This window comes from Macrobrachium nipponense, chromosome 28 (genome assembly GCF_015104395.2).
Source record: "Macrobrachium nipponense isolate FS-2020 chromosome 28, ASM1510439v2, whole genome shotgun sequence".
Classification (NCBI taxonomy): domain Eukaryota; kingdom Metazoa; phylum Arthropoda; class Malacostraca; order Decapoda; family Palaemonidae; genus Macrobrachium; species Macrobrachium nipponense.
In genome coordinates this window covers 38,424,812-38,452,749 of record NC_087217.1, presented here as the reverse complement: position 1 = coordinate 38,452,749, position 27,938 = coordinate 38,424,812, and the positions used below count along the sequence as shown (strand labels likewise).

Genomic DNA, 27,938 nt, shown 5'->3' with positions numbered 1-27,938 from the left:
TATATATATATATATATATATATATATATATATATATATATATATAATATTATACAAATAATGTGTCAGTATGATTATTATTAGAGGTATATTATTTTTCTCAGGACAGAAATTGCAAGTACAAATCCGGATGTCAAGGGCAAAGTGAAATACTTTTGTCGAACGAAAGGTCATGGATTTATTACTCCTGAAGATGGGACTGAGGATATTTTTGTTCACATTTCAGAGTAAGTACCTAATTCCAAAATTCTTTGTAATAAAATTCTTGAGTTATATATATGCTTACTCTTCTTTTAGCTAATTAGTTGTATTCAATGATCAGGTCATAACAAAATGCCCAAGGTTTTTCCTTGTGCTTTGGTCGTTATTAAATATAGTTGTACAATCTTTGAAGGAGATCTTAGCCTAGGATCTGGTCATTTATTTCATGCATCAACATAAATGTTTTTACTTTTGTTTTGTTTTTCACCTCATCTTTAATCTTAAGGAACCAGGCTAAAAAAAGAATATATATATGCAGCATCCCAGACAGGGCAGACTTGAGGTTGGCCATAAAAAAAAAAACACATATCAATGGAAAGAGAAAGATATGCAAATGCACAAGGTGTAAGAAAATAAATGCTTAAAAATTCTCCCAACTTCTACGAGAAGCTGAAAATTACTATTTACAATCCCTTTGGGTCCTTTTTACTAGACAATCGTAAATTTTACCTACTTATATATGTTTTTCTAATAATTAATTTAACTTTGTTTTCTAAAATTATAATTACATCACATACAATTATCACAACAGATAAGAACTTAAATTAGTGATAAATTCTGTGTATATTGGTTAAATATTTATGTAAATTTACTGAGATCAAAGATGAAGTAACTTTTTGGGGTTACAGTCATACCCCTACATACGAAAGTCCCTATGTATGAAAAATCCAGGTTACGAAGGCAAAGACAAACATTTTTATTGCTTCTGTGTACGAAAATAATTCAGGTTCCAAAAGGGTGTACTGTAAAGTCCGAGATTCGCCCGGGCCGCTGAGAACAATTTTAAAACTTGCGCCCCGCCAACTCAGTAGACTCATCACCATCCTCCCGCTTTCCCATTGGTTCCTGATGCTAGTTACCACCATAAGATCCTGCTCTCCTATTGGTCAGCATCTATCCCATCATGCATCTATGTAAGGGAGTTCCTCGACCATTTCGTTTCGACACCGTTATCGTACACATGTGGAATTCGTTCGTTCACGTAGATTTCGTTTGTTAACGTAAATTCGTGTTAGTGATTTCGCTTTCGTTGTCCTGTAAGTTACTTTATCGTGTTGTGTGTGAACTTAATTACTTACGTTATTAGCCTTGGGTCCCAAGAATGTTGCTGAAGTTCACGGAAAGAAGAGGATGCTTTCTATGGAGATGGAGATGGAGATAATCAAGAAGTGTCAATGTTTTTTGCCATTTGTTAATGTGTTTCGTAAAGTTTAGTGTTAATGTTTTCTGCCATTTGTTAATGTGTTTCGTAAAGTTTAGTGTTAATGTTTTCTGCCATTTGTTAATGTGTTTTTCTGCCATTTGTTAATGTGTTTCGTAAAGTTTAGTGTTAATGTTTTCTGGCATTTGTTAATGTGTTTTGTAAAGTTTAGTGTTAATGTTTTCTGCCATTTGTTAATGTGTTTCGTAAAGTTAAGTGTTCATGTTTTCTGCTGTTTGTCCTCCTCCTCTGTCGCCACTTTCGGACATCGCCTCACTTGAAAGGTAAGGTTCCACATTTTACTACATATGTACGCACATGTACGTACAGTATTTCTTGTACCTTGTACACTAATACACTCTATTTACAGGTAGAGTAACGGTTAGGTTTGGTATAGAATGGTCCAAATTGTTGTTTTCATACATTCAACTTACCTGTCAGATATATCATAGCTATCGACTCCGTCGTCCCCGACAGAAATTCGAATTTCGCGGCACACGCTACAGGTAGGTCAGGTGATCTACCTGCCTGCCGCTGGGTGGCAGGACTAGGAACTATTCCCGTTTTTCTAATCAGATTCTCTCTGTCGCTGGGGAAGGTAAACATATGTTTGCTTTCCCTCCTGATTTGATTTTCGTGTTTCATCGCCATCGATCTTCTGGGCCGACTTTTACAGGGAAGTACTGGATCGGTGGTTTGGCATACGTTTTTAATAACTTTTGAATAACTTTTTAATAACTTTTAATGAATTAACTTCGAAGTTTTCGAAGAATAGAGTATGTGTAACTACCGAAGTGTTCGGTAGACAATTACATAGTTTGCAAGAAAGGGAAATATAAATATTTATTCATTGATGAAGTGTAATAAATGTTAGAATTTGATTGAGGAAAATAAGGTAACTTCCTATTTGAGGAAGTCAGAAAACATAGAACTAAGATATGCTTTCTTTAGAAGCTTTAATAGCCCTCGTTCTGACAAGCAGTTAGAATATTAACAGTACTAGTAGTGTTGTTTCCTCATCACCTTCTTACTTCACAGAAACTACAAATTCATTTGCAATTTGAAGATAAAGGAATGTAGCTCAAGATACGAGCTATTATAAGGTAAGAAGTGATTATAGTGTTCCCCATTGCATTAGAAGGGTGCGTCTGATCGCTCTGTCTGCTCCCAGGAGGCCTAGACCTCTTCCAAGCTCCTGGCCCGGAGGAGAAGGAATGTCGAAAGCCGTACGGAGGTTATGGAGAACCCCCACCGTTCAGGCGTCCCCTCGGCAGGTTCTGTAGAACGTCCCAGACTGCCAGGGATAGCCATTGGAAAGGCATCCTAATTCAATGTGTTCCCCTTTTTATTATCGTCTTGACGAATAAGGAGTAAAACATTCAACGGCGTAGATTAAATGAAGATGCAAGATAATCTCGTCTGGCTATCGGAACCTCAGAAGAGACGGAGAAAGGTTGCGGTAGAGGCATTGCCCTATCCGGGTTCGTCCCCCCGTACAGTTGGACGGGGGGGGGCTCTATCCCATGGGGGTTTGAAATATGAAAATATATCTATTCTGAGAAGATCGAATTAGATATTAAAGAATATTTGTTGATCGAATGAATTATATGGATCTCGTTTAGTGATTACACACATATATATAACTTTTAAGCTTCTAGCTCCTTGGGCATGAAGCTCCGGTAACGAGGCTCAATGCGCCTAAAGCGTCTGAAACAAGGCGCAAAGCGTCTGAAACGAGGCGCAAAGCACCTGAAGGGCCTGAATATAGGCGCAAAGCGCCTGAAGCACGATGAACCAGGATCTTCATCGGAAAATGGAAGTCCTTCTCATTCAGAAGAGAGGGGGGACTATGTCGAAAATGGAAGTATTGTCGAATTCTAAGCAAGAACAAATGTACAAGAGATCGGAACCTTCCGCACACAAAACCTTCCGCACAAGCGGAACCTTCCAGAAGGCGGAAGATTCCAGATTCAAATAACCTTCCAAGACGTACAGAACTTTCCAGGCGAGGATCGCCTTTCAGATGCTCGGAACTTTCCAACAAGAAAACTTTCCAAGGGCGATACGTCTTCTAGGATCCAGGAGTATTCTGATCACGATACTCCTCCCAGGCGCCAGGAGTATTCGGAACGCGATACTCCTGCCAAGCACCAGGAGTATTCCGACGAGCACGATACTCCTCCCAGGCGCCAGGAGTATTCGGAACGTGATACTCCTACCAGGCGCCAGGAGTATTCTAGGCAAGATACTCCTGCTTAGCGCCAGACACTTTCTCCTACAAGAAGAGCCTGACAACCGCCGAGAGTTCCTCCAGGCGAAGTGTGAAAGACATTCAAGGCTTTTCCTGATAGGGACGGGAGTTGTTCGCGCAGGCGCCGTTGCCCTTGTCAGGATCGTCTTAATGCAATAAAGGCTAGAGCAAGTTCGGTTTTTTCCAGGCAAGGACTCAAGATGTAGCACAGGCTGCCGTAGCCCTTGTCAGGTTAGAGTCGGGTACTGCGAATAGCCCTTCACCTTTCGAAAGGAAGCGCTCTCCTTCGGTTGCTCAATCTTGCCCCAAATTGAGGAATGGAAGATAGAGCAGAATTGTGAGAATTAGTCAGTATTAGTAAGAGGATATTAAAATCATCCTCCTTCTAAAATAGATTGCAACCAACCATTTACAGAAAGAGGGCAATCGTTTGGAAGTTGAACAAGATTCGTACGAGCTCTCATTCATTGATTAGAGGCTCTTCCAGATAAGAAAGAGGCGTAAAAAATACGGACTTATCTCCAAGATAATAAAAGCTGGAGAGATTCTCTTCGATCCTCGGTTGTCATTTGCAATATCTTTCGACTAATACTCATTCGGGATTATTGACGAAATGAACGAAGAGAGTAAGATTTCTATTCTTTCTCTGCATGTCAGAAAGGAAAGAGTGTCGTAGAAGGCTTGCTGTATATGACTACTGAATGACAAGTCATAATACGCATACCATAGTTGCCTTTCTGGTTCGCTACGGAATTGTCTATATCCTTAAAGGATTTTACTAGTAAAAGACTTCGCTTAAAAGGTTATTTTGTTACGACAATACCTATTCAGCCTCGGTATTTAACAAAGGTTGTTTGCCTAAAATTTGCATTATTGAGAGCTTTCCTTAGACTCGAGAATAATTTTATATATCCATTCATTGAAGGGATAACTGGCAAACTCAGAATGAAGGCAGCCAGGCAGTGAACGACACGGCTGTAATTGTGAGCCAATCTAGTACCATCCGGTTTCTCGGTCGTGACGGTTGGTTACATCTTTCTCTCCTAAAGGATCGAATGCTTCACCGTATATTCCCCATACAATCAGGGACTTAACCACGAATTGAGGGAATTTTTTAGGCAAACATGAATAACATCGTATTCGTTTTGCTAAGGATATATCTCTGCCTCGGCGAGGAAAGAATGTAGTAGAAAATTCACCTTAAGATAACGATACGCTTAAGCCTTATGCACACACCGTGGTTAATTACAACGCTCCTACTATCCTTACAAGAGTCTCCTAGATGAATGCTGTTACCACAATGTGATAGGATTATAAAGAATTTTAATTCGGCAGAGCACGATTTAACATTCATTGGAAAGAGTTGTCAGACCCTGCGGAAAATATTCACAGATTATCTTCGCAAGGCAGAAGATGAACGACCTTCTTATAGATTGCTTCCTTTTCCTCGAAACAAGAGGTAGCAAGATACGCCATCTTTAAATTAAGAGGGGAATAAACTTTAGTTTTTTTCCCCTCCCTAGTTTGTATATATTCTTAACACATATTAAAATAAATGGGCGTCTAAGGAAGAAGATGAATGCATCATTTTGGCAATAAAAGGTTGGATTCACAGAAGTCACGTTCTTTTTTCAGCATGTGTCGGAAGGTTTTTCTAAGAGATTTGATCGGAATCTATTATAAATATTGGACCTGAAAAACCTATTCACTCTGAGTCTGTCTGCGTGCAGACTGACCAGAAGTAAATATGAATGAGAGGATTTTTCAAGGGAAGCTTGATAATTCCTTTAAATATGTTAAAGACATAGAGTTGCTGCAGATCGTGCTAGATAGAAAGGGGAAACTGTCCTCTTCCGATACCTCTGTGAACTACATAAGGATTTTCTTCCCTTTCAGAGGGAAGAATCACCTTGGTAATTTATGCTATCAATGAACACAGTGAAAAGATATATTCTGTCTAGACAAAGAATATTAGAGATAGTAGAGAATTAAGATCTTCGGGATCTTATACAATACCTCTATACGATAAGATTAAGAGATCTTATACTTAGAATGGGATCCTAATTTGGGCCTCAGATTCCGTGTTCCGACAAGATGGAACTGCTCCTAATCAAATGTTTCTCTTGGTCCTAAACGATCAAGAGGACAAGTGAAATTTTGGGCTTTAGAATCTGGAATCAAATTCTATGACGACTCGGCAATGGGTTTCTGGCCAGCATAGTATGTTTGGCAAGAGAACTAAAGCCTTTTATTCCTGGATCAACGCTTTTAGATAGAGGTTTCGTTGTCCGGGTAATGTAGTGACATTGTCATCTACAGAAGAAGAAAAGGTTTAAACGTTTACTGACAGAGTCTTTGGAACGCGAGAAGGGCTCAAACTACTTCCCAAAAGGTTCAGTGAGATACATTCAAGAGCTAGAAATCAACCAATTTCAGCTCAGAATCTCTAAAGTCCAAGCTCCTTCCCTTCCTTCGGGCAAGGATAGGGAAGCTTCTGCAACGAGAAAAACTCATCAACATGTAGGAGGAGAACTCGTTAGCAAAACGGAAGTATGCAATAATGATCCTCCTCGGAGGAAGACTTGTCTCTTGGAATTTTGAGATTTCCTATTGTCTACTGATGGAGCGGACTAAAATTGTGATGATGTGCAGGAGCAATTAGCGTCTTTGGTAGGAGTAAGTTTCTAAAGAGATCCTACTCATAAAAAGGATGAAGACTTCTGATTAAGAGATCCAAATACCGATCTCCTGTCGGGCGCGACGAACCCTACAGGGGAGTTGTCGCACAAGCGGCCATCTCTGGGGGGAGCGAATGCGTTAGGCAGGCGAGACGTGGGAAAGGAAGTAACTCCTGCCAAGCGTCCTGCGCCAACTAGGAGCCAGGCGCCAAGTAGGCGCAAAAGATCCTGACTTTACTCTAAGATCGTTCTAGGCCAAGATCTTCATCCAAGCAACAAGAGCCAACTGGAGAAGAGAGAACTCCTGATAGGAGTATAGCGCCCGCTAAGCGCAATATACTTGCCATTCGAAAGGCCATTCCATGTCATGAGCGATACTACTACAAGCCACAGGAGTATTCGGAATCTCCTGATGCGCCTCCATAGGTCAGGAGTTATTCGGGAACGAGATACTCGCGATGCCAGCGCCGAGTGGTTACTCTGACCTCGATACTCCTCCCAGGAGCCAGCCGTATTCTAGACTTTTTACCCTACCAGGCTCCAGGATCGAGCGTGATGTGCCTACCAAGAGGAGTATTCTAGCTTAATACTCCTAACAGACAGGAGTCGGAACGCTACTCCTGTCAGACCAGGATTATTCCGATGAGCACGATATCCTCCCAGGCGCCAGGATATTCGGAACGTGATACTCCTACCAGGCGACAGGAGTATTCCGATCACGATGCTCCTCCTAGGAGCGCCGATACTTCTCCCCAGCCCCGGATATTCCGGAGACGATACCCTTCCAGGCGCCAGGAGTATTCGAGCACGATACTCCTCCCGCGGCCAGGGTATTCCGATCCGCGATACTCCTCCAGGCGCCAGGGATATTCAGAGGACGAGGAGTATTCCGATCGCGATACTTCCTCCCAGGCGCCAGAGTATTCGGTAGCGCGATACTCCTGCCAGGCGCCCAGGAGTATTCTGAGCTTAATACTCCTAACAGGCGCCAGGAGTATTCGAAGCGCGATACTCCGCCCTGCCATGGGCCAGGAGTATTCGAAGCGCGATACTCCTGCCAAGCGCCAGGAGTATTCGAAGCGCGATACTCCTGCCAGGCGTCCAGGAGTATTCGAAGCGCGATACTCCTGCCAGGCGCCAGGAGTATACTGAGCTTAATACTCCTAACAGGCGCCAGGAGTATTTGGAGCAAGATGCGCCTTCCAGACGGCAGGAGTATTCGAAGAGTTTTATGACTGTCAGGCGCCAGGAGTATTCTAAAACAGGATACTCCTCGCGCCAGCCCAGGCGCAAAGCCAGGCGTTAGGCTTCATCCAGATGAGTCCAGTTCAAAGAAAGTCCTAGTCTTCTTTGAAACAATGGTGATCTCTAAAGCACTTCATAAGTGACTTGATGATACCTTCAAACAGCTGAGAATTTAAAAAGCTCATGAAGTCGAGCTTTTGCAAAATTCTTGTTCTTTTCGTACAATATGTCAGGAAGACATATTAGCTTTAACATATAGGAGATGCAACTATGGGTTTGACTACTCATTACACGAAGGACTTCAAGTTAACCTACGAGAGATTCTTCTCTCGTTGGTTTATACGTATCAGCGGATACGTTGCTGGGATAAGGAGCCGACACTGATCCTTTAATAATGATTGTTGAATTTATTTTAACTCAATGATTTTTATTGGAGGTTTGAAAGGAGTTTGGGGGATAACTCTCTTTCAATTTAGCGCGAACCTCATGTTAGGAACAGGTGATCGGGATCGGTGTTGCGCTCCTTAAATAAGTGCGTGTTGTCATATAAGCGGATGTGCTCCCATTGACAAACGCCAGTTAGGATTCGTCGAGTAAGTGGAAGAGACCCCATCGACAGATCCCAAGAACTCTTGGCCACAGATCACTATCTCGCTAAGGCTCTTGAGATGAAGCAGACTCCTATGCAATAGCTAGGAAGTCATCCTTCGTCTAGAACACAGAGGAACTAAGGTCTATAAATACCTACAACATATGTTGTTTACCTGTCTAGTCAGTAACTAGCTGTCTCTTGCCCTCCACCAAAGGGTGTCAATCAGCTAGTTTATATATCTACAGGTAAGTTTGAATGTATGAAATGATATTGTTATGATACAATAAAGTTTCATACATACTTACCTGGCAGATATATACAATTAAAGACCCACCCAGCCTCCCCGCAGGAGACAGGTGGAAGAGAGAATCTGATTAGAAAACGGGAATAGTTCCTAGTCCTGCCACCCAGCGGCGAGGCAGGTAGATCACCTGACCTACCTGTAGCGTGTGCCGCGAAATTCGAATTTCTGTCGGGGACGACGGAGTCGATAGCTATGTATATATCTGCCAGGTAAGTATGTATGAAACTTTATTGTATCATAACAATATCATATTTCATTGTTTATTGGTCAATTTAGCTTTATTATAAAATTTTACTGTGTGTGTAGGGCTTAGAACGAATTAGGCAATTTACATGTAAAACAGTTCTAGATACGAAAAAATCAGATCACGAATGCCGCTTTGGAACGGATTAATTTCTTAGCCTGAGGAGCTACTGTATATATGTTTTTTTTTAATATTTCTTTGCATTTTTCTGTGCAAAATTGTTACAGCTGAAATACTAGTATCATGAAAGATAAGAAATAAAACCAACAGCAACCCCTGGGTATATTTATGAGCAAATATATAAAAGACATCATGTGAGAGAGAGGCAGTACATCCCTCCTTGAAGTCAAGTACACAACTAAATCATGAGTTGCCTAGAATCTATGAGCTGAGTCAGTCTAAAAGTTGCCATTAGTAAATTTATGAGTTAATGAAGTAATGGAACCTCTTTCCCACCTGATTTCTCCAAATCGATGGTGTGTAATATTTATACTCACCAGGAGGTAATCCGTCCAGCACTCAAAACCTGTATTGTTACTCATATGAGGGTATCTGTCCATTAAGGGTTAAATATGAAGTCAGTACTTTCCACTTTTCTTTTTCTGCCTTATCTTGCATCAGATCCAGGTTTTCTTATGTCTTCTTTCTTTATAATTTCCTGTTACTTCCTACAAATGTTTTTCTTGCTAAATATGTATCTGTCACGTTTCTTACAGTTAGTTGTCTTACATTGTCCATGACCCTATCATTCTTGGTCACACTTCAAAATCTCCATTTTCCTGGGCAGTACCCACATTTCTACTGTATAGAGTAATACAGACCTTATGGATATCTCCAAAGTCTTTTTCTTTACAACTTTGGGACAATTTTACTTACCCGTAGTCTAGCATTCTCTCTCCATTTCATTGTTGTAGCAGCTCCCTGTATGATTTTTAATCATGAGCACTCCTTGTCACCATCTCTTACATCGGTACACAGTACTGAATGGAGTTAACCCCAACGCCATTCCCACAACATGGCCAGTTTTATGACCGTAGTTTTTCCTTTACTTCTTTCCTGGTCATCATTAGAGTGTTTTGTCTAACTTGATTTTAATTCCCAAATTCTGCAGACCATGCTTTCACACATTTTAAGCTTGCCAACAACTTTTCTTCAGATTATGTTTGCTTTAAGCTCTGTATTGAATCCATTTAAATCATACTGTCTTTAGGTGTAACTACATTGTGATTGCCAGTCATTAGATATGTTAGCGATTGCCAATCAGTAGACGGTAGCCTTGTCTGTTCATCTATTTATCTGAATGAACATGATACGAATGTCCTGCTTTTTTGTATGAATGATAAAACTAAAATGTTATCAGATTTTGATTTGCTAATGAATAGAATGCTCTTCCACATTAATTTTTCATATTCAAATACTTTGAGTTAATTTCTAAAAGCATGTTTCAGTGCACATATATCTTTGAAAGCATAATGTATTCCTTCCATAAGAATTACTGTCATTTCTGATCATAACAATGTGGTTAATAATGAATAATATGTATTTATAGAATAAAAAGTGTATTTTGTAATATTAAAAAAACTATACAGAAGAAAATGGAATGCTCATAAGTGCATCTATGTACTATATTCCATGTATCATTGAAAACTTTATGTTGGTTCATTGTGTACAGAAATGAAATTGGAAAAAATGGTATTTTACACTTGAGTCAATATGGGAATAAAATTAATTACATAATTTTATTATAGCTTTTTGGGTTTTTGGGCAAGCTGTACTCTTTTCTTAGGTTTTTGAGAATTAATATTATGTGTTATTTGTATCCTGATACATATGGGAAATTAAAATACTTGTTGCAAGCAACAAACCCATCAGTTTACATCAGTCTTCTCAACTGAGAGCAGCTCCCCAGAACACACTGAAAGAATCACCTTTCTGACCTGGTTGGTCGTGGAGCCATGAATTGAGGTAACCACCACCCCTGGTGAGAGTTACAGTTTTCGTCTGACAAGAAATCAGCATTATTCTAATCACATTACAGCTTCTTTCATCAATAATTTCCTTTTGGATTACTTTATGTACACCTGTTTATTGGTTGGTGCCATAATATTTTCCTCATAACTGGATTTCCTTTAATTATTTTATTTAATTTTCTTTACCTGCCGGAAGTGCTGTAAGTGTAATGGTGGTGCGGAAACCTTCTGTAAGTAAACCCTTTTTCCTTTGAACAGCTTCTGTTCATCTTTGTTGTTTACATTATTAGCTATACATGATTTCTGAGTGTTTAGGTACTTTGCTATTTATTATTTTCATGTTTATCCTATATCCTTTTTGATATAGTGTATAAACTAAGCATTGTTTTGAAATAATACACTAGTCTCCTTTGCTTAAGTGGCTAGACTAGTATTATTGTATTTCATAAACCTTTTCAATTCCCTTAAGTGCTATTATTATTGTTTTTATTCTGTCCTTTAGTGTTCCTGGTTTCATTCACCAGGGAGTTATTTTATTCGTGTCATGAGTTAAGAATATAAATGTTTTAACAGTTATATTTCCCTTATCTTTGCAAATGACTGGAATTGTTTTTACATTTCAACCTGATTACTTATCACGCATAGCTGTTTTTTCCTGCTTACTAATTTTCTTGTGTTGTCTGTGACTCAGTCATATATTCTTTCATTATTGTTAACCTTTTTATTCCTGGTATTTTGTAATTATATAAGTTTGTCTAGAAGAGCTGTAGTACAAACGATACCCTACATATGAACAGCCATTGGTATGTTGAATTGTTTGCAAGTTGGTCTACTTGTCTATTTAAAGACAATACAATATTGTATGTTTTTTCATCCTAAAACACAACTGTATATATAGAACTGTATTTTATAGAGTATAGTACTATATTAATGCAAATGATACATAAACCTAGATAAACTGAGATGATTGTTCAGTGTTTTTTCATACCTTTGAAACTGGTAGCGTAAGCTTCAGATGAAGGATGAGAGGAGGAGAGGCGGTGTGGAAGGATTTCTTCGGCATCACTTTCTTCTTTATCTGAGGAGGAAGCAGTCAATGGAGATTGGGAGGCTCTTGAGGTTGAAGGCACTGATTTAAAGAATTGCTCTAAGGAAGTTTGCACTGATTTTCTTTTCTTTTCATTGTCTGAGACAATAACACTGGATGGCTTAATTGATGGCTGTTGCTGCTTTTGAGAATCTCTCAGCACTTGAGTTCTGATTCTAAATAGCTAAAGCACTCTTTGTGAGAGAACACCCCTCGCCCACCAATTTCATTTCAAACTTCTTTAAAGGTAGAGGTTCTTCTTCCTCTAGTTATTTTGTTCTTTGCATTTCTTCTAGCTCCATTAAATCTTCATTCCTTAACTCCTCTGAATGGGACTCAAACAGCACTTCAAAGTTCTCTTCCTTAAGTTAAGATGTAGCTTTTCACTTATGTCAACAAGGCTGTTAGCGATCCTCTTTGCCTCTTCTTCCTAATTAAATTCTCTCAAGTTGTTGACAAACTGTGGGCATAAAGTTTTCCATGCTCCTTTCATGGTGATCCTACTTACTGCATACCAAGCAGCTTTAATGTTCTTGGTGCAGTTATAATTGTTGTATCCCTTTCAAAAGTCATGCAAGGTCATACCAGGGTCATTCACTTCCTTCAGTGCTTACTTGTATGTACAACGAGTGTAGTACTATTTTTTGAAATTGGCTATTTACCTTGATCCATCAGCTGAAGGAGTGAAGTTGTGTTAGTGAGTAAATAGACAATTTTCACATTTTGATGGAAGTCATCCAAGTGCGGTAGGTGCCCAGGGACATTTTCGAAGATTAAGAGAAACTTGAAAGGCATCCCATTCTTGCAGCAGTTCAGCTTGACTTTGGGATGGAGAAACCAGTCTTCGAACATAGCAAGTCACCCAGGCTTTGTTATTGGACATTGATTACACTGGCCTGTGCTGTTGTCAAGGTCTAACTATAATACCTGATTTTAGGCCACTTTTTTGCACTGAATTCAAAAGTCATGCTCATTTTACTCAATCAGATCAAGTTAATGAAATATTACCACATTAAAAATACGTATCCTAAATTCCAATCTATTTGTAGGTAAATGGAACACAGTATTGAAAATATTAGACTGATTTATTCACAGAAGGCTTACAAAATATTTTGGATAGATAGCAAGAAGATTATAATGAACTAAGGAAGCTACTCATGAATGAATGGTCTCTTCAGGGACTTGTTTGTGCTGAGCAGACTCAACATCCCTCTTCAGGCACCAGCAGTAGTTGGCCAGAAAGTTGACATTCCATTGGCCTTGATAGCATTTCTCCATAACACTGATATCTTGGTGAAAGCGCTTACCTATTCTTGACTGAAGTCTCCACAATTCTCTGGAAAATAGTCCAGATGAGACCAGAGGAAGTGCATTTTCACTAACATGCGTGCACCAAGTTGGCAGAAATTCTCCATTAACCTTGTGATACTGGGAACTTCTGTGGTTGCCAAGGAAGTTTGCAATGACTGACTTAAGGGACAACCAGGCAGAAAGTTCAGCAGGATTCAGTGCATCATCAAAAATAGCATCCTGGATGAGTTCCCTTGTTTGAGGACCATCAGACATACCTGCCTTAAGTTTCTCCATGCTTTTTTGTTGAAACTTCTGATGGAGGGAAGCAAAAATCCTCTACCTTCCCTGTCCAATACTTTACAAAGTTCTTCATGAGACTGAGTTTGATGTGGAAGGGTGGAAGCAATATCTTGCTCGGTTCAACCAGAGGGTCAGACAGAACGTTATGTGACCCAGGTTTTAATCCTTTTCTTTATGGCCACTCTTGTCTGACATAATGCTGGTCGTCAGCACGGCTATCCCATAAGCATAGAAAGCATGGATACTCGTGTAACCACCTTGAAGTCCTAGGATGAGTCCAACAACTTTAAGATATCCACAGATCAACCATTTATGTTCCTGGTAGTTCAGAGCAGACAATAGACGTTCCATGCTTTTGTGGGATTCTTTCATATTAACCCTCTTACGCCGAAGCCCTAAAAATCAAAACCTCTCCCGTATGCCGGGGCGGGTTTGGAGTGAGCGCGGAAGCGGAAAAAATAATTTTTTCAAAAAATCACAGTGCGCTTAGTTTTGAAGATTAAGAGTTCACTTTTGGCTCCTTTTTTTGTCATTGCCTGAAGTTTAGTATACAACCATCAGAAATGGAAAAAAATATCATTATCATATGTAAATAATGCGATATATGGTAGCAAAAAAAAAAATTCATCCATAATTGTATTCAAATCGCGCTGTGCAAAAAACGGTTAAAGCTAACGAGTTACTTTATTTTTCGTTGTATTGTACAATGAATTTCAATCATTTTGATATATAATACATTGTAAAAAGATAAAAGCAACACCGGAAAAATATTATCACAAAATGATGCACGAATTTGTAACACCCTAACGTAAAAAAAATGTTTTTTTCAAAAATTCACCGTAAATCTAAATACTGTTCTAGAGACTTCCAATTTGTTTCTAAAGGAAGAAAAATAATTGAGTATTATGATACTGTAAGAGTTTTAGATTAGAATTGCAGGTTTCGACCATTTTGGAAGAGTTAAAGTTGACCGAATGTCGAAATGTTTATATATATATATTTATTTATAGGCAAATATTTTGGAAATGAGAAAGCTACTTCCAATTAATTATTATTTGGTTATATTCTTCATGATTTTGCGCACATTTTCATATAAGAACTCTATAAAACGGCTAATATGAAAAGGAGCAAATATTAGGATAATGCGACGTACGTATTTCGGAGATTTTCGGCCACGAATTGGCGCGTGGAGAGAAAGTAGTTTTTTTTAAAATTCACCATAAATCTAAATATTGTGTTAGACACTTGAAATTTATTTCAAAATGAAGATAAATGACTGTATATTACTAGATTGTAAGAGTTTTAGCTTACAATTGCGTTTTTCAACTATTTCGATAGAGTCAAGTTTGACCAAAACCCCAAAAAGAAGAACGTTGGCTTTTTTTTCTATTATCGTGATTTATATGAAATATTTCAAAAAAAGAGAAAAGCTACAACCTTCAATCATTTTTAGTTGTATTCTACATGAAATTGCACACATTTTCATATATAAAACTTTATGTAACAGCTAATTTTAAATGGTGCAAACATTTTGACAATCGCACAAAAAAAATTCTGATTTTTTCGGAAGAGTTTACCGCGCGGACGTAAGGAAAAATTTTTTTTTTTTCCATAAATTCACCATAAATCGAAATATTGTGCTAGAGACTTCCAATTCATTGCAAAATGAAGGTAAATGATTGAATATTACTAGAATATAAGAGTTTTAGCTTACAATTGCATTTTTCAACCATTTCGGTAGTCAAAGTTGACCGAAAGTTGAAATTTTTGCACGTAACGTTATTTATATGAAAATATTTTAAAACTGATAAAAGCTACAACCATGGGTTGTTTTTAGTTTTATTGTGCATGAAATTGCACACATTTCCATATATAAAACTTTATGTAACGGCAAATTTAAAATGGTGCAAACATTAGGACAATCGCACGAAAAAATTTATCGGAAGAGTTACCACGCGAACATAAGGAAAACGCTTTTTCATAATTTCACCATAAATCGAAGTATTGTGCTAGAGACGTCCAATTCATTGCTAAATGAAGGCAAATGATTGAATATTACTATAATATAAGAGTTTTAGCTTACAATTGCGTTTCTTGACCATTTCGGTAGAGTCAAAGTTGACCGAAGGTTGAAATTTTTGCACTTAACGTTATTTATATGAAAATATTTTAAAACTGATAAAAGCTACAACCATGGGTTGTTTTTAGTTGTATTGTGCATGAAATTGCGCACATTTCCATATATAAAACTTTATGTAACGGCAAATTTAAAATGGTGCAAACATTAGGACAATCGCACGAAAAAATTTATCGGAAGAGTTACCACGCGAACGTAAGGAAAAAGTTTTCATAAATTCACCATAAATCAAAATATTGTGCTAGAGACGTCCAATTTGTTGCAAAATGAAGGCAAATGATTGAATATTACTAGAATATAAGAGTTTTAGCTTACAATTGCGTTTCTCGACCATTTCGGTAGAGTCAAAGTTGACCGAAGGTTGAAATTTTTGCACTTATCGTTATTTATATGAAAATATTTTAAAAATTGATAAAAGCTACAATCATGAGTATTTTTGTGTTGTATTCTACATGAAATTGTGCACATTTTCATATATAATACTTCATGTAACGGATAATTTAAAATGGTGCAAAAATTATGTCAAAGTGACGAAATAATTTTTGAGATAGTGTCATTGATACTTTTTAGTGCGATGAGAAAGAAATTCGCGCTTGTGCGCCTGCGTAGCGATTGTAAACAAAACAACGCCTTGATCCGTGAACTCCCAGCATCCCCCAAGGCGCGTGATTCAAAATTTTTGGCTGGTAGGCCTATGAGTATTTTTCCGCAAATTTAAAAAAAAACTTTTTTGAGTCGACGTATAATACGTCCAATTGGAATACAGGAGACATTTTGACTCGACGTTTAATACGTCCAATCGGCGTAAGAGGGTTAATAAACATTACCTTAATATAATTTATATAGCCCTAAATCCCCAAAAATCGCACCAAAATTTACCACATTGGCAACCCTGTTACCTCCTATTCTGTCCGCTAGTTGGCAACGCTGCCATTGACAGTTACAAAGCCTTCCCTGAAAATCAGTTATTAACGAGCGGCCGTGTTGTTTACATCACGGCCGCTCTTTATAAATTTCCTAAACCTTTTTGTGCCTTTAAAGCTCTCATTAATTGTTAATGCGACTTTATATTAATTACCACTCACGCATTACATCCACGAAATAGTGAATTAACTTTTATTTCTATTGTGGTATTTATATTATATTACGAATTTTTGTGCGACCCGGAATTACGCGACCTGTCCAACAGTCCAGTGGATTGACAAGATAATTCGATGCTTCTTTCTGCCAGCAACATCAGGAATTACCCAGCTCGTGGGACAAGGATGAGTAGCAGGTAGTATTAACCCCATGACATTTGTAGCTTTGTCATGGACAGGTTTGTGACTTGACTTATTGTTGTGACTCGTATGCCTTGGTCTGATGAAGACTTGACAACTTAGCCTATATGAAACATTAAAGAATCTTGCAGCGTAACAGATTTATTAAGGAGAAAAAGAAATCGGTAGCTAGACCTGTATCTAATGATTTCCTTCATTTGTGCGCTCATGGTTCTGGATCTTCGGTTTCGGTATCGTGTGATTCCGATTCCGAATTAATTGATGCTTTGCCACCTGTACAACCGGTAAATAGTGAAGTCGTTTCTGATGTTGATTCAAAGGTTTTGGCGATGGGAACTAGTTGGAAACAAAAGTTTGAAAAATTACAGCTTAGTTTAGCTAGATAGATACATTTCAGCTAAGTTTAACAAGCTGTCAGAGAATTTTGAAGAAGCTTTTACTAGAATGTCTAACACTTTTTAGATTCATTTTCAGCTCCTCGTCAGGTACCTGTCGACAGCACCATGGGTAACGGTGCGACAGATACCCCGGCTTGTGAACCCCGTCGTGGCGAAAGCCTAGGGGGGATCCGATCCGGGCAGGTGCCTGACGATTCTTTACCCAATGTGTCCCCTGTTAGTCCCGTAACAGTGCCAAAGGGTGCTTATTTAGGAGAAGGGGGGAGGGTTATTAGTGTTAGACCTAAGATAGCTAGTCGTCAGGATCTTACTTCAGGGGAAGTTTCTCAGTTAGGATCTGACGATGATGATGACTTGGATTTGTTTGATATTGACATTTCTTTGAACGGCGGTCTTGATGTCGAGTTCAAGAAACTTTTTGATTTATGTAATTTGGAGTTTTCTTCCTCAGGCGAGGCCTAAGCAGAAGCAGCCTCTGCCTTGTTGAATTACAGAAGGGATTTTTCTTGACAGTCCTTCCCGGACGCGGGAATTTTTACGTTTTTTCCCTTGCTCAGAGGTTCATGAGAGTCAGGGCGGACGTCGCCGCTAAACTTTCGAAGGTGATCGGGGAAGGGAAGAGGAAGCTCTCTTCTCTTCTACGACACTGGAGAGGAGTTTATCAGGTGGCGGGTGATAATTCATTCTCTCGTCCCCCCAACCAAATCCTGATTTTGTCCGACTTTTGGGTCAACCTTTGCTTTCCAAGGCTTCGGTCTCGGTCTCAATCGAAGACGTTATTGCCATGGAGTCTGTTATGAGCCTCTTAAAAGAAGCTCAATCCTTCAATATGTGGGTCCTCGGAGGTCTTTTAATGTAGTATATCAAGGACTCCGGGTTTGTTTTTGAGAAATTCTGCTCGTCTGTTTCAATCGCTTCTGTACATCAGAACGAGCTTGCCGCCTCAATGCAGGCCTTTCTTGTTTCTCTAAGGCGTAGCCTGTATTTGTCGCAGTTACCCTCCTCTGTATTGGAGATTCAGAGAAGCAGTTTGTTGTCCTCTTCTCCTTTTGGCAATTCCCTATTTGATATATCTGAGTTTTTGAAGGAACATCAAGGTGATGCCTCTTCCCAAGCTCACTGGGACTTATCAAGGGCTTTTTCCTCTGGTCTTCCTCCCGTTCCTTCAAGGAGTAAGCGTAAGTTTAGTGGCAGATTCGTACCTTCTGCTCCAGCCCAACAACCTCCTCCTTCTGGCTCGTTTTTCCAGAGTTCATCTCAGGTTTCTGGCGCCTCAGCTTCCTCCTCTGGTGCTCTCTCTTTGAAATGCTGGAGAGGTTCTTGGCGTGGCTATAAGGGCAGGGAAGAGCTCAACCTCCAGGTGGACCTCCTTCTTCTTCTTCTTCCTTGCCTCTGCATAATAATTTTCGGAAGTAGGAGTCATTACCTCTCCCGGAGACCTCAGTAGGAGCCTTTGTCTCTCTCCATTGGTCAGCTTGGCTGGAGAATGCAGTGGATGCTTGGGTGGTGGAGGTCCTGAAGGTAGGTTGCGAGTTCCCTTTTATTTCGAGACCTCCACTTTCCAATCGTCCTCTCGAGTTCAACGGTTAGTCCTCGCACTCAATCAGGGGTCAAGCTTTGGAGAAGGAGCTTTCGGCTCTCTTGGAGAAGGATGCCATAGAGCGAGCTCCTCCTTCTCCCGTGTTTTACTCATGGGTGTTGTAGTTCTAAGGCCTCGGGTGCCTGGCGCCCCATCATAGATCTTTTGGTCTTGAACGAATTCATTCTAAAGTCCAAGTTACGAATTGAGACTGTTCAGACTGTTCTTTCATCACTCAGGATGGGGGACTGGATGATTTCCATCAATTTGCAGGATGCTTATCTGCAAATCCCCATCCATCCGAAGAGCAGACCTTACCTTTGGTTTTTCACGGACTGGGGATTTTTCCACTTCAAGACCCTTTGTTTCAGCCTCACCACTGCTCCACAAGTCTTTTCTCAGGTGATGGCTCCTGTTTCGGCTATTTTGCATAGGTTAAATGTAAGGATGCTTCGGTATCTGGACGATTGGTTAGTCCAGGCCGAATCTCTACAGAAATATCTCCGGTCGAGGGAGATGGTTCTGTCTCTTTGTGTCGAGTTGGGCATTCATATCAACTTCGACAAGTCCAGTCTAATCCTTTGCCAGATCATGACTTATCTTGGGATTGTTTTGAAGGCCTTCTTCCACTCCGAAATGGATAGACAAGCTTCTAAGTCTGGTCGAAGAATTTTTGTCCTCCATAATGCAGCCAGTTTCTCTTTGGAGGACTCTCCTGTGCCATTCGTCATCCCTCATCCAACTGGTTCCCGGAGGTCGTCTCAGAATGAGGTCCCTTCAGTCGACACTTCGCCAGTTGTGGGGACACGATAGTCGCCTCCTCTCCACAGTTGGAAGGATCTCTGTTGGTGGATGTAAGTTCACCGCCTCAAGTCAGGGACATCTCTTCTTTCAGTTCCGCCGGACCTAATGTTTTGGTCAGATGCCTCGGATCAAGGTTGGGGCGTGCACTGGGCTCTGAAGCTGCTTTGGACCTTTGGTCAGAGGAAGAGAGGATCATGTCACTAAATTGGAAGGAACTAAGGGCAGTGTACCTAGGCCTCTTTCATTTCCGGATCAACTATTCGGAGTCGGTTGTCGCGATCTTCGTCGACAACACCACAGCAGTCTCGTGCTTAAGAAACCAAGATGGCACACAGTCGGACCTTCTCACTCAAGAAGCGCGATCAATCCTGTGTTGGGCAGAAGACGGGGATTACGTTTGTCCCTCAGTTTATCCTGGGCCATCACAATGTCTTAGCAGACGCCTTGTCGAGACTGAACGAAGTTCAAGGGTCGGAATGAACACTTGCCAGGAAGTCTTTGACAGCCTCAGGAAGAAGTGGCCTGTCACAGTCTATCTGTTTGCCACCCCACTGAATTTTAGGTGCCAGATCTTCTTTGCCTCTTACCAGACTCCTCAGAGTACCGGGACAGACGCTCTTTTGCAGGACTGGGAGGGCCTTCAAGCCAATGCATTTCCTCCGTTTGCTCTGGTGAGGTCAGTCCTCAACAAAGTGAGAGCAACCAAGCATCTGGATCTCACCTTGATTGCCCCTTTCTGGCCACAAAAGGAGTGGTTTCCCAACCTCCTGGAAGCTCTGGTGGAGCCCCCCCATTCGTCTGACAGAGAGACCAGATCTGCTCAAACAACCCCATTTTCATCAGTTCCATCAGAGGCTCCACAAGCTCATCTTCATGCCTAGAGACTGTCAGGAGATTCTCCATGCATGAAGGGTTGTCCTCCAGAGTGGCGCGACAGTTGGCCGACCCAGTCTGCAGTGTTCTCCTCCGACATGGGACATTAATAAAGTCCTTAAAGTCTTTAGGTTCCCTCCGTTTGAGCCTCTGAATACGGCCGATTTTAGGGACCTCTCTTCTAAGACATTCTTCCTTGTCTCGCTGGCTACAGCCAAGAGGGTGGGTGAACAGCAAGCACACTCTTTTCTGGTTGCTAGATATGGACAAGACATGATTTTGTCATACCTTCCCGATTTGTTGTAAAGATTGAATAGTCTGATAATTCCATTCCCAGGTCTTTCGTGCTGAAGTCGCTGGTCGACTTTGTCGGTAATTTAAATGAGGAATTAGTTCTTTGCCCTGTTAGGGCGCTCTCATGCTATTTACGCCGGACGAAGGACATTCAGGGTTGTCCCCGTCATCTGTTTGTTTCACCCCGAAATGTCAGAGACCTATATCAAAGAATGGTGTATCTTTTTTTTTTTTTTTTTTTTTTTTTTTTTTTTTTCTTTTTTTTTTTTTTTTTCAGAGATCTTATTATTAAAACTGGTGGTTCGGCTGCCTGTGAGGGCCAGACGCCGAGAGCACACAGTATTAGAGCAGTTGCTACATCAGTAGCTTTTATGAAGAACGTCTCAGTCGCCAAGGGGCTTGATGCAGCGACTAAGCATTCTAATTCTGTTTTTTGCCTCCTTTTACTTGAGGGATATTTATCTAGTTCTAGGCGACCTTCGTTCCTTTGGCCCGTTGGTGACGGCAGGACAGGCTGTCAGACAGGAGAATTAGGTAGTCTTCCTGTTTTACGTTTGGTTGCTACCTGTATATTATTTTTTCTTTTTTGTTGTTTATATATTTTTTGTTGTTACATTATAAACTTATGGCAGTTTTAGGTTTAGTTATAATGGGAATTAGGCAGTTTTGGTATTTAGGTGTTGTTGATGACCAAGGTGATATAGGCTGCTTGACAATCTATGCTGCTTCCATTGTCAGTGTGACATGGGTGGGACCAGCCACTGGTTGTCGGCACTGGCGACTATGCTTCTCCCAAAGTCGATGCCGGCCTAGGACTAGCCATTGGTTCGCTTGTCCTGACGACTCATGCTTCTTCCATTGTCCTTCTGGATAGGGAATTAGTCGATGGATCGTCTGCTGTCATCTGGTGACTTGTTCACCATCTACTTTTTGTCTCACCTGTTTTCTCGGAGTCAGACACTCGTGCGAGATCAGGCGACATTTAGTAGCCCTGAGTTTCTTGTTGACGACGTCAGTTGCGTTGATACACCCTTCGATGATCGTTTAACATGAGACCAGGTTGGACTGCTGGCACTCGTCCTTCGTGACTGAGTCGCCTTTTTGCTCCGCGCTCCTTTCTCTTGGCACCAGAAAGCTCGAGTCAGGAGTTGCTCATGAGCTGATATCTCTGCTGGCGACGTTGGGTTGCGTTGATACACCCCCAATGTTTGCTTAGCTTTGAATCGCCCAAGCAGTCAAGGCACTCATCCTTTAGGGAAAGAGTTGTCAATACCCGATCCTCTCTCTTAGTGCCAGACATTTGTGAGAGAGCAGGTGTCGTTGTAGTGCTTGATAAAGTCATCGGGGTGCAGCCTTGCTGTCCTCATTTTGTCTGACTGGTCACCTGGTCGGGCACCTGACTTTAGTACAGACTGACTGACTACTATACACTTACTCCTTGTCCTTTACTACCGCAGTTTTGCGGCATTATGGTAGGAGACTTGGAGTGCTTAGTATCTTAGACCTCGGGTTGAATTTTTAACTGCCTATGATATATATTTCTTTGATTGTTTTATGTCCTATTCTGTCCGAAGGGGAAATTGTACTCAGATTCCCTCCTCCTTTTCAATGTGGTTAATCGGGCTAGATAAATTATATTAAGGTAATGTTTATTAATATGGAATTTTTATTCTAAAATTAATATTAATAATACTTACCTGTATAATTTATCTAGTCCCACCCATCCTACCCCATGATCTGCCTATCACAACTGATTTTCAGGGAAGGTTTTGTAACTGTCAACGGCAGCATTGCCAACTAGCGGACAGAATAGGAGGTAACAGGGTTGCCAATGTGGTAAATTTTGGTGCGGTTTTTGGGGATTTAGGGCTAGATAAATTATACAGGTAAGTATTATTAATATTAATTTTAGAATAAAAATTCCATTTCAACTGAGTGCCCAACAGGGATTGATGAAAACTTATTTCCGTTATTTAGAAGAATTGCCTTGAAACTTCTGTTATATGAGTCAATGAAAAGTCTCCATTCCATAGCATCATACTTCAGACCAAGTAATTCAATATTGATACAGTAGACCAGTGAAGATGCTTCATCAGACCAAGTAATTCAATATTGATACAGTAGACCAGTGAAGATGCTTCATCAAACATGAAGAATTTTCTAAATTCTCTCTCAGGGTTCCGATACCAATAGAATGTTGTTCCTGGTGCCAGTAGACGTTTCGAAGACAAGAACCCAGTAGCGTGGCAGACTCCTTGGAAAGGTTCAGGTCTCTTGTCAGGTCATTGAGTTTGGCTTAGGTTAAAGGCGCCGGTTGGTCGTCCTCTTCTGGCTTGTATGCACCATACTCGGCTGTATCAGTCATGTCACTAGATTCGGAATCAGAACCAGATTCCATGGTGACATTTGGTTTAGGAACAGGAAGATCAGGGCCATGGGGGATTGGCTTTATGGCAGAAGGAACATCAGGGTGTTGAACATAGTTCTTGTTCTTGCAATTGATGGCTTTTAGATTTTTCATGCAAAAGTAGCAGTCGGTAACATGATCTTTCCTTTCCCTCCACACCATTAGGACACCAAATGTCGTACTCTTCCTTTTCTTGTTCCTCCAATCCTGTATGTTCTCTACATATTTTTTGCAGCAGATATGGGAAGCAAATAGCTTATCCTTGTTCCCTAGTTTGACTCCAAAGTAAGCTTGATATGCCTTCTTCACAAAGTCTGTGATTTTTGCTTGCCGGTCTGGAAGAACCACATGGCCGCAGATGTAGCAGAACCTGTTAGGATGGTTTTTACACTTCCGATATATTTTTATACTTATCTAGACATGAAAAGAGAAATAAAAATAATTATTAAAGGTTACCCACGACCCGGTTTTGCAAAAACAAAGCCCATAAACGTTTGAATAATTGCAATATTTTGGACAAATATACTGGAATAGAATTAGACTATATCTTAAAAACCAGACCTAACCCAGGAAAATGAACTGTATTTCTTAATTCAGCATACAAAAAGGGTCCTAAATCAATTGGAAAACCCTTGGCCTTTATAAATAAGTTTTGAAACGCAGGCCAGTGTTATTATAGGTAGAGAGCTCTTTGTCATGTTTCTGAGTGCCCATGCATTTGCAACACGTACACTAAAAGTGGATTTAGCCTGAAGTCTCTTGATGCCAGTCCTTCACCGCCTTATATCTTGGCAAAATCTTCTGCTCATAGCTGATGTATGTTTTTTCTGGCCTTTATTTTTTTCCAGAGAAGGCCTGTGTGAGATTGCTAACTACACTTTGGTGTAATTAGTTGTATAACTACATACTGTATTTATACGTAACAATGTATTTATTATAATTGTACCTTTTACTCAAACTGTTGTATTGTAATTATTACTGTTTACCTTTTACTGAAATCTACGATGTATATTTAGTTTCTGTTAAGCTGCCATACAGTTAAGTTTACAAAATATATGAAACAACGAATTCTGTGTTCTTTCTTGCCCTGCCATGAAACAGAAATCCAACATGGCGCAGTGATTGGTTTTGTTTATGCTGTCTACTGTCGTTCAAGAAGTAATGTTAAATCTTCGGTACCCGTACACGATGGAGAAGCAAATCGAACAACTGGCAGCACTTGTGGCAAGGCAAGCAGAGATGGCTCATCATGCCCAAGAAGCAGCTACGAAAAGGGAAGAACGATTAAGCGCAATTCTAAAGGGTTTTGCTGGTACCTCGGGACATCATGGGAATCAGTCTCAGGCAAGAGCAGTTCCTGCACCACACTTGTCGTCTTCTGTATCTCTTAAAGAGTTTGGATCGTGACGTCACAAGTATGAGGGACATGCAGTGTTGACAAGAATGTCATCTCTCTCTCTTGCTGAGCAGCGGTCAGCATTGGTTTCCGTGCTAGACGATGATTGGACCCGCACTTTGAGATATGGTCTCTCACTGGATGATGGAGCGGACTTGAAGACTATATTGGATGCCATGGAGTTGCACTTGCGCAACCAAAGGAATGCCATCGTGGACCGACGCAACTTTCATACAAGAGTCCAGGAGTTGCACGAGACCTTCGATGATTTTTTGTGTGGCATTAAAGAGATTGCTTCTTTCTGTGGTTTTTGTGAAACCTGCATGGACAGCAGACTACGAGACAGGATCGTCGTTGGAACCAGAGATGAAGAGGCTTTGAAACGTATGTTAGAAGAAAAGAAGCTCACTTTGCAGATGGCTATTGATATTTGCAGAGCATCGGAAAATGCAAATGCCAGTCGTGTTGTTATTCGGGGCAGTGAAAAGTATAATGTTTCAAGAGTGTCCAATACAAGCAAGGTCAGAAGGCAGCCCATTTAAAGCAGCAGTGCTTTAGGTGTGGAGGTGAGCGCCAATCGTGATAAGATGGGCATGCAAAAGGCTCAAACGAAAAAAAAAAAATAAACATCGGGACTGCAAACAATGTGGTAATAAAAGGTCACTAAAACTTTCACAGTTGGTGGTGCAGGTCAAATAGGGACAGCCACTGTCACCCATAAGAAAAAGGAAAAAGAACTAATAATAAAAGCACGTTCAAGCCTTCAAAGCAAGAATCTATGATCGTGTCATTGGCATCTCTACATATTTACAGTAACTGTGGGCGTCATCATCGTCCAACCCTCAGATTTGCATCATACCACTCACCCCAAAGATCAAGTTCAGTTATGTGGACACCTGACTCTGGAGCGGAGACAACTGTGATAGGACTTGAGAATGCTAAATCTCTTGGAATTCATGAGAGTTCACTGGAGCCGATCATTATGGGTGGTCTTATTGCAGCAGATCGTCAACCTCTCACTAACATGGGTACTTTTTGAGCTTTTTTAACTTTGGGAATTGTAGTACGACAACAGTTGTGTCAGTCGTCAAGGAAGTGAAATGTGCACTTCTGAGCTGGGTTTGATTGTTGTAGCACTGGGAATATTACCAGAAAATTTTCCACGCGCAAAAACAGCATGTTTTTACATGTTCAGTGTCGCAACCACATATAGCATCGAGAACCAGGAAGGTTTTGGAGCCACAAGTGATTTCTAACACACAGGATGTTGTGCAGTCTGCAAGTACCAGCAGTTTGGTGTCTCTACCAGTGGCATTGCCAAGATGGCCACACAGCAGAGACCCTACAGAAGCAGAGCGTGCAGAACATGCAGCTTCCATCATTTCTGCTTATCCTCATGTATTTGATGCTTCAGCTACTCTAAGGGAAATGCAGGGAGGTCCTATGAGGATTCAGCTGTCAGCAGATGCCACATCCTTTTAACAGTGAACCGCAGCACGCACCATTCCGTATTGTTGGAGATCTGATATTAAAGCTCAGCTAGATGACTTGCTTGCTAAGGATATCATTGGTGAGGTTGATTACCCCACCGAATGGTGTCATCCGATGGTCCCTATTGCAAAGAAGATGGGTGGTGTGCGGTTGTGTGTGGACCTTACAAGACTTAACCGCTATGTGCGCAGACCTACATATCCAGTTCGATCCCCTCATGATGCTATATCGTCAATGGATGCTGGAGCCAGGTGGTTCACTACTTTGGATGCGAAGATGGGATACTTCCAAATCAAAATTGCTGAAGAAGATCAGGATCTTACTTGCTTCATCACACCTTGGGGACGTTACAAATTCAAACGAGCCGTAATGGGGCTTATATCATCTGGAGATGAGTATAATCGTCAATATTAAAAACTTGCTGAGAGGTAAAACCTTCCGTATCAATGATTTCAAATAACCGGGGACTGCCTGAACACTGTAATTACAATATATATTTGTCTTTCTATAGTTAGGTATTTAAAGATTTTAAGCAAACAAAAATGATCCCCAAATCTATATGGCCTAGTTGAAACCCATAAGGAAAACAACCTTGCGTGGCCAATTATTAGTACAGTAGGGTCAGTTGCTTGTAAACTATCCAATTATATATCACTAAATTATCATCCCCATTACTTGGAACTGTATCTAATTCACACATCCAGAATTCTCTTGATCTTGTGGAAAAATTAAATAAAATTGTGTTAAACCCCAGTAATATTTTTGTCATCTTTTATGTATGTTCCTTGTTTACAAGTCCCTATTGACTCTGTGCTAGAATATCTAAATAATGAACTTGTATTGCATGAATTACCTATGTCACATAATTTCATTGACTAAGTTGTGTATTTGTGATTGCAGATATACTTTTAATGGAGAATATTACCAACAAATATTTGGTGTGGCCATGGGTAACCCCTTATCACCTCTCCTTTCAAACTTATATATGGAATTTTTTGAAAGAAAACACCTTGTCCCCTTAAAATGGTTCAGATATGTAGGTGACATCTTTAGTAGTCTTACCTATTGGTATCGATGTAAAAGATTTATTGTCTAAATTGAATAATTTAGTGTCATCCTTAAATTCACTGTTGAAATTGAAAATAACAAAGTCATCCCTCTCCTAGATGTATTAATACATAGAGAGTCATTCCAGTGTACATTCACCATTTATAGGAAACCCACAAATAATTTGACTTGTACATTTTTATTCTGGCCACCATCTTGATATTAAAATTAAAATGTTTTCTTCCACGTTCTTACATGCTTTGCAGATTGTGTCTCCACAGTATCTTGACTGAGAAATAGTATACATAAAAAAGATAGGAAATGATCTCTGCTACCCACCTCATATAATTGATTTATGTTATCAAAAAGTTCACAAAAAGTTTTATAGTGTTGTTAATAATGAAAAAGAAACCCCTAAAAATACACTTAGCTTTCCTTGCTTTCGTGGGTTTGAAACCATAAAATCAGTATTTAAATCTTTTAATGTTAATTTTGTGTTGTCTTATAAAAATACCAGTAAAGGTATCTAATTAAGAATAGTCCCGTAACAAATAACAACATCATTTACAAAATTCCTTGTAAGATTGCCTGTCATTTTATGTCGGTCAATCAAGCAAAGATTTAGATGTACAAGTTAAGCAGTGTATGTATTAAGTTAGAACAACCCAGACTTCAAATGCACTATTTATCTATCTGAGCAAAAAATCTCATCGTATAAATTGGGACGATATCTCTGTGTAATGTATTTTATTCTTTCGTCTTTTATAAATTGTAATTACTCTGGATTCTTGTAGTAAATCTTTTAA

General features: G+C 40.1%; 1 protein-coding gene across 1 annotated transcript in view; it reads left to right on the top strand.

Annotated features, from left to right (window-relative positions):
• Positions 1–27,938, top strand: part of LOC135201671 (cold shock domain-containing protein CG9705-like) — a 154,455-nt gene that overhangs the window by 104,256 nt on the left and 22,261 nt on the right. Inside the window, exon 4 of the mRNA XM_064230789.1 lies at positions 105–227. Coding sequence (XP_064086859.1) covers positions 105–227 — 123 coding nt within the window. The remainder of the gene's footprint in view (positions 1–104; positions 228–27,938) is intronic.